General features: G+C 41.6%; 1 protein-coding gene across 1 annotated transcript; it reads left to right on the top strand.

The window, feature by feature from the left end:
• The first annotated feature begins 4,754 nt into the window (after window positions 1-4,754).
• On the top strand, window positions 4,755-5,684 carry LOC148501492 (olfactory receptor 5V1-like). The gene has a single exon (XM_088450429.1). The coding sequence runs from the start codon at window positions 4,755-4,757 to the stop codon at window positions 5,682-5,684; it is 930 nt and encodes a 309-aa protein (XP_088306555.1).
• Window positions 5,685-7,881: the final 2,197 nt, after the last annotated feature.

The following is a 7,881-nucleotide window of genomic DNA, read 5'->3' as shown; positions in this document are numbered from 1 at the left end:
GGTCTGTACTATGTTTTATGTTTGTTCTATTTTTTGCCTATTAACTGTTAGGAATTATAGCTTATTTCTTAATATTAAATGTTCTGCATTTTTCTTTGCTTATTCTGTATTTTTCTTGTTTCAACTCTGAGTTTTAAGTACTATGCTCTGTTTTCCCACTGTATGGTGCTTTGGAATTTTGTGGCAGCATACAAATACACAGCAGTAATAAACATACATTATCCCAACATGAAATAAATAAATTTTCCCAAACATATTAATGCCAAATATCTATACAGACATCACTATAAAATGCAGGTGCACATTTTAGCCCTAAACTAGGCAGCCACAACTGGTATAATATAGCCATGTACCCAAATCATTAGCATTTACTTGAGTAGGGATGGGGATTGTATTGTGGGGACACCATTTGAAAATTTGAGCAACATTTGCACACTTTTTTCACTTAGGATAATTGATGTGGTTTTATCAGGAAGTGCAGTGATGGGGAAATCAATTTCTATTTTTAATTTATTATTTAAAGAAAATAGTTTTTGGTCATAAAGCTAAATTGTGTGCAACTGTGAACTGACCTCTTCATTTTTAAAATATTGTTTTTTATTTTCTACAGCTGATCATAAACGCATCATTACACTTACCCCCATTGCCACTTACATGGATCTTCTCCTTTCTCCGTCTTAAGGCAGCAGTGGCAGCAGGCTACCAACACACTGTTATTCAGTGTGTGTGCAGGGCCGCAACTAGGGGGGGGCTAGGGGTGTGTGTGCACCGGGTCACAGATTTGAGGGGGTGCCGCAGGGCCGCTCCAGGGTCATGAGGGACTAGCGGCGGTGCATTGCACTGGAGCCCGCCGCAATAAAGGGACTGGCGGCCAGTGTCAACAGCAGGCAAGCAAGGCATGCTGGTGGCTGCCACGGGAGAAGCTAGGAGGCAGTCGGGTCGGAGGAGAGGCAGAGGAAGTCCCTCCCCTTCCCTTCCCTCCCCTCATCACACCCCGGCGCCTCTTCTCTAAGTTGGTGCGATTCCGCACTTCCCGCCGTTTTCGCGGCACCGTCGGGAGTCTGAAGTCCAGTGGAGAAGAGCCTCCCTCTCTGGCCCCTGCATGCCAGCCAGCCCAGCCCTGCACATCACATCCCAGTACTGGCTGCTCCTGCAAATGGTAAATAAAAGCTTTTTATTACTGAGTGTGTGTGTATGTGTGTATATATATATATATATATATATAAAGTCATGAGGGAGCGGCGGCACTCAGCAATAGCAAGCATAATAAAGAAGGGTTACATAAACCTGTGTATTCACTTCAACGTTTCAATCGTCAAGATTTTCATCAGGAAAATCTTGACGATTGAAACGTTGAAGTGAATACAGAGGTTTATGTAACCCTTCTTTATTATGCTTGTTATTGCTGAGTGCTGCCGCTCCTTCATGACTTTATTTTGATACCATTGCGGAGGGCACCTATCTTGTATTTGGAATTTGAGTGCCGGGCCTGTGCTATTCTATATATATATATACATATATATATACATATATATATATATATATATTATATACACATATAATATATGTGTGTACTGTATATATACACATATATATGTATATACATTAATATGTGTGTACTGTATATATACATATATATATATATATATAAATAGGTGTGTGTATATATATGTGTGTGTATATATATATATATATATATATATATATAGGCTGCACTCACCAGTTTGTAGAGTAGAAAACAAATTATTTATTACATTTGTCAGCAAGTGTTTCTTCATTGCTGACATTTTTATATAAAGTTATTTTTTATATATTTTATATATATATATATATATATATATATAAATTATATTTTGCATACCTCCCAACTGTCCCCATTTCAGAGGTATAGTCCCACTTTTTGGAGATTGTACCGCTATACCACCTGCAGGCCACAGTGTCCTGCAGTCCGGAGGGAGGTTGGTTGGGCACTGTCGCACATGCGCTCTTCATCCGTGTTGAGACGGGAGACAATGGGGCTTTCTGAGATCTGATATGAGTAAGCCACGTCATGCTTCACACTAAGTATCGTTGTACTTAATCTGTGACTTTATACCAATTCCTTTGTAACAAAAATTTAGAAAAAAGTACGAAAGTCTGGAAATTGCCACCCATGGCAGGACATCTAAGTTGCACCACGCATCTTGTGCCACATATTGCAAAAAAGATAAGTATAAGAGGACAGGTCTGTAAAATCTATATAATAAGCAAGAAAGTATATTTGTGTGTCTGTCTGTTTGTTCTTTATGCACGGGCAAAGTTTTGTACCGAGTTCCACTAAATTTGGCATGGTGGTTTGGGTTGAGCTGGATTAGGATTTTGGATTTGTTTGAAGTTTGTCAGGGCTGTGGAGGACTACATGGTGCCCACCAAGTAAGCCGTGGAGTCTCTGATTTCAAATTTTTGTTTAAGCAAGTTCACTCAGGATGTCTTACAGAGCCTAAAACTACACTGATCTGAAGGCACTGGCTTATATGTACCAGTGGGGGCAGCCAAAGCACCAATGGATGAGCAGTGAGTCGGAGGATCAACTGTCACACTGCACCTGCACTGGCATTTACTAATTTCCTCCAAGCACATTTTCAAATGCCATGGTCTCCAATGTTGGTCTGCAAAGATTTCTGCTCTGCATTGATTTCTCTTCTATAGTGATTACTGAAATTGCAGTGATTTGGGAATCTATACTGATTTCTGTCATGTAACTCACTCTGCAACTGATATACCCCATTCCAAATGGGATCAGTGGAATGAGGTTATAGGTAGGACAATGTAAAAAATGAAGGCTGCAGATGTACTTCAATGTCCATTCTTCAAACCGGGCAATTCAGGGTATCCCAGTTAGAGTCATATAAAATGTAACCAAAATTGCAATTTAGTGGGTTTTTTTTTTTAAATTCAATGAAGTGAGCCCCCTGGACCCTGCAGTCCGGAGGGAGGTTGGTTGGGCACTGTCGCACATGCGCTCTTCATCCGCGTTGAGACGGGAGACAATGGGGCTGCCCCACAGCTCTCAGAGGTCTGGCCAAGCCCACAGCATGGCAAGAACAAGGACATGACTTGCAGACCCACCCCAAAAATGGGGCTGCTTATCAGAGACTGGGGGGCACCAAATACTGCTTTGCCCCGGGTGACAAAGATCCTAGTTTCGGCCCTGGCGTGTGATGTAATGACATTACGTGTGCAGCGCAGATAGGAAAAAAATAACTTTATTTTGCCAGGTGATCCTGGTCCCTCTATGCCTGCTCCCTGATGATTAGTCCAGTGGCGCCGGCACGGAGGACGGTCACAATCACTGGACCGGACATCAGCTAAAGATGGGTTGGGAGAGCTTGGCCAAGTGTACTCGCCCCCTGTGCCCCCCCTTAATCTGGACTTGGCCTACCCTCTGAAGCCCACACCATAGAATGCTTCTGACTCCTCATGGTTTCCCGTCTTTTGTCTCCGACCATCTTGGCGCCGCCTCAGATCCGGCACCCGGGACATATGCCCCCCTAGTACCCCCTCACCCGTTGCCTGTCCAAGATGCTCTAAGCAGCTGCTGATCTCTTATCCTTCTTCTCACTTATGGCCTGATTCAGAGCTAAATGCTTTGTTGATATTTATGCAGTTGGCTGATGCGTTTATTACAGCGTATGCGTCTAATTCGCTTGGCACTTTCATCCCGGTGCCTCTGCGATGTTGCTCACAAAGAAGATTAGATGCACAGTGTTTGACAAATATGGGCCATTTTGTGGGTGGTAATAGGTGCTAACGGAGAGATTGTTAAAAAAACGTGGGCGGGTCACAACCGTTTTATGGGAGTGTAGTCTTTGTACGCAGATTAACTGGTGCCAGTGACTTAGTTCCATTGTCAATTTTGAGTAGCCACATAGTTACTCAGAAGGCCGATTATCGACTGATTTGCGACCGATGCTGCAACATTTTATGCAGATGATTGGATTTGCAAAGCAAGAGGTAGGAGTCTTAATACATATTTTCAAAAAGTAGTTGCATAAAATGTTGTAGTACTGATGGAATTCTATACTTTGCACAGCTTAGAGCAGTGAATGATATTGTCTGTTGAAACTTGTAAGTGCTACAAATCTGTCCAGCCATAAAAACATACAGTTTCAAGGGCCCCAAACTTAATGAAGCCTAACAGTCCAAACCATTTCTAAAGCAACCAATAATTCTATGAATTCAATTTGCGGCACATAAAATGATCATTGAGCATTATATAACACATACAGGTATATGACTATATGTATCCCAATCAGCATTTAAAATGCAGTAATGTTTAGTTATTTTCACTACTAATTGCAATGTTGTAATGCACATAACCACTTGCAGTAACCATGCTTCAAGTGCCAGCACCATGCTTCCAAGAAAGTCCTGTCCCAGCAATGCAATGGAAGTAAAGTGATAGCTACAGTACCGATATCACTTTGCTTCCGGTTTCTTATCTGGCGAGTATAATATACATATAAAATAAATCTTAAAGTATAACACAGAGAATATTTCCAGTATTGCTTTAGTTAAATTAAACACTGGAGTTTCAGGATGCTCTCATTTAGTTAGGCCTAGCACAAACCCACATTGTACATTATAAAGTTATTTTATGATTTTTACTGAGTGATAAAGAATGTAATAATAATAATAATAATAATAATAATAATAATAATAATAATAATAAAAATAATATGAAAATATAAATCTTGTTATTTCATTTTACAGAAATGTTATTAGAAGAAACATTTAATACAACAGATTTCTCATTTGAAGGATTGACTGATGACCCAAAACTTCAATACTTTATGTTGGTAATATTATTTATTTCCTACCTTGTTGTGGTTGGTGGAAATGCCACCATTCTTGCTGTGATTTGGGTGGCTCCCCACATGCACACACCTATGTACATCTTCTTAATGAACCTCTCCATCATTGACATTGCTTCTACCTCAAATATTCTACCTAAACTATTATATATTCTCATCTCCAAGTATAATACAATCTCATTCTGGGAATGTATAACTCAGCTGTACTTATTTGTGTTATTGATTTGCACTGAAGTTATGCTGCTTACAGCTATGGCATATGACCGCTATGTTGCAATATGTCACCCCCTTCATTATAATAGTAAAATGAGTATAAGACACTGTGCTAACCTATCAGTTACAGCGTGGACTATTGGGTTTTTAAACCCTATTGGACACGCTGTCCTTATATCTAAGATGTCCTTTTGTGCTTCTCATCGAATCAGCCACATCTTCTGTGATATTATGCCTTTGTTAAAGATCTCTTGCAGTGATATATCTGAAGTAGAAATGCTAAACTACATTGAAGGAGCACTACTGGGATTTATTACATTTATTTTCACTGTAGTCTCATATGTTTTCATAATTTCTGCAATCCTAAAAATAAAGTCTTCTAAGGGTCAAGATAAAGCTTTTTCTACCTGCTCTTCTCACCTGACCTGCATTATTCTATTCTATGGGACAATAACATCTTTGCACATGCAACCCACATCCAGCTACTCTTCCAAACTGGACAAGTGGTTTGCTCTTGTGTATGCTGTTTTGGTACCAATGTTAAATCCTTTCATTTACAGTCTAAAGAACAAAGAAGTCAAAGACGTTTTGTTGAAATTTAAGAGGAAATGGCTGTAGAAAACAAATGATCAATGTGTAAAATATTCTCTTTTTAGTAGAGTTGAGCGGGATCGGTTTCCTGGAAACCGAACCGACCCAAACTTAGGGGTTCCGAGCAGACCCATGTCCCGGTTCAGGTTTTCCCTCCAGATTCAGATCCAAAAATGAGCCAATATGTCCTCTGCACTGCTTCAGATCTCGGTGTTTTGGTTTCTGTCACTTCTGTCTGTCAGATCCAATCAACAGCTACTACCATGGTAACAGGCCGCTGGTTGGCTGAGAATGGCTGTCTCTCAGCTAACCATTTGTCTGTTAAAATGGTAGCAGCCATGGTTTGGATCTGACAGGCTGAAGTGACAGAAACCATGAGGGGGACCTGTCAGCAGCGGCTCCAGAGCAGAGAGATACGGGGACTCCCAGGGAACAGGAGCCTTTCCGTGGATGCTGCTGGGCACAGCTGCTGAACAACAAAGGTAAGTAGCATAGCTGCTCCCAGGAGGAGGGGGGCGGAAAGATGATAAGTAGGAAAGAGGAGGCGTAAAGATGAGAAGGAAGAAGGAGGAGGAGGAGAAATGATGAGAAGGAGGAAAGAGAAGTAGGAATGAGGTGGAAGGTCTCTACCATGGAATAATGTTTATAAGTACCTCTACTGTGGTGTAACGTTTATAAGTGGCTCTACTGTACTGTAATGTATAAAAGGGGCTCTACTGTTGTGTAACATGTATAAGGGGCTGTACTGTGGTGTAAAGTGTATAATGGGCTCTACTGTGGTGTAAAGTGTATAATAAGCTCTAATTTGTATTGTAATGTATTTAAGAGGTACTACTGTGTGGCATACTGTGTAAGGGGCATTACTGTGTGCATAATGTGTCATAAGGAGCATTACTAAGTGCAGCACAATGTATAAAGGGCATGACTGCATCACACAACAACACCAACTTTTCAGAAGAATTCTCTCTGTTTTTTCTATGTTATATTTTTGTTGTGGGGGCACCAAATTACTACCTCGCCCCATGTGACAACAAAATCCTAGTTTCAGCCCAGAGGAGAGCATGTTGCTTCAGGGTAAATGGTTGCAGAAGGTACCAACAGCCTGGAGAGGTGATCCTCTCAGTGAAATAGGACTTGTTGGGAACATCGTTTACCTTTTTTGAGGAATTACAGGAAATGCTTCAAAGGTACAGCAGCAGAGAGTTATCACAGAGCTATTTCCACGCTTTGGCGTATCTGAGACATGGAGGAGGGAATGATGGTCAGGGTGTAATGGGTCACTGCTGTAAGGGTCAAGGGCTCCTACAGCGACTTCCTGTAGAGGAGGGTCCGAGGTGCTAAAGGAGGAGGTGCCAGGATTTTTTTTTTGTCATGGAGTGGATAGATGTGAGACTGGGGCATTCTCTATTACCGTATAGTCGGGCGTATCTAATGCCCACAGGAAGCCCACACACCTGGCATCTCAGAGCCCATCACCCTGACATCAGGAGAGATTATAGCAGAGTGTACTGGTCCTGTGTATGTCTATACTACATAACATAGCGACTTATAGCTGTCCCAATGTTATGGGAAGTTCCAGCATGGCATGCTGTCTTTTGTTGTCCCACAAGCTGCGGTGGGCAGTGGGTGCCGGGTTGATAGTGTAAAAGTTTAGTGTAAAAATATAAGTGTAAACATTATCTTTAGCAATAGAACTGCAGGTCCCTGCATGCCTTCCTCACATGCTGGTACTTGAAGAACCACAAATACCAGCATGCGGGGTATTAACGGCCCACTGGTACCTCTACTTCACCTGTAAAGAAGTTTTAAAATAAAGACAAGACACACACACCGTGACAATATAAGTTTATTACACACATACACAATTACACATACTCATCTACAATGCCTGGACCGGTTCTCTTCTCCATGTAGGCATCCACCGTCTTCTGAAAATAAAAAAACAAAAAGTCCCGATCCACGAACTCAGTACCATCCTTTAAGGATGGTACCTCACAAATGACGGCCTCAGCTGTGGCATTTCCCTTAGAAGTGCTGTGGCTAAGCGTTCATTAGCTGAGAGAGATGAGCCTCCGCCTCTCTCAGCCAATGAATGGCTACAACCATTGAAGTCAATGGTGAGAACCGCAAGGTTAGTAAAGGTTAGCCTGTGCTAACTTGCTGTCAGGGGTAATGCTTTGGCTTGGGGACCCAGTGATAGAGATTCCCTGGCTGTGGCATTACC

The sequence above is a fragment of the Taudactylus pleione genome, unplaced genomic scaffold (assembly GCF_031769625.1).
Source record: "Taudactylus pleione unplaced genomic scaffold, aTauple2 ptg000518l, whole genome shotgun sequence".
NCBI lineage: Eukaryota > Metazoa > Chordata > Amphibia > Anura > Myobatrachidae > Taudactylus > Taudactylus pleione.
Note: the sequence above shows the minus strand (reverse complement) of the source record. Positions and strands in the feature narration are given on the sequence as shown.

Excerpts from the sequence above, each read along its gene's own strand:
- LOC148501492 (XM_088450429.1), top strand. The coding sequence starts at position 4,755 with ATGTTATTAGAAGAAACATTTAATACAACAGATTTCTCATTTGAAGGA.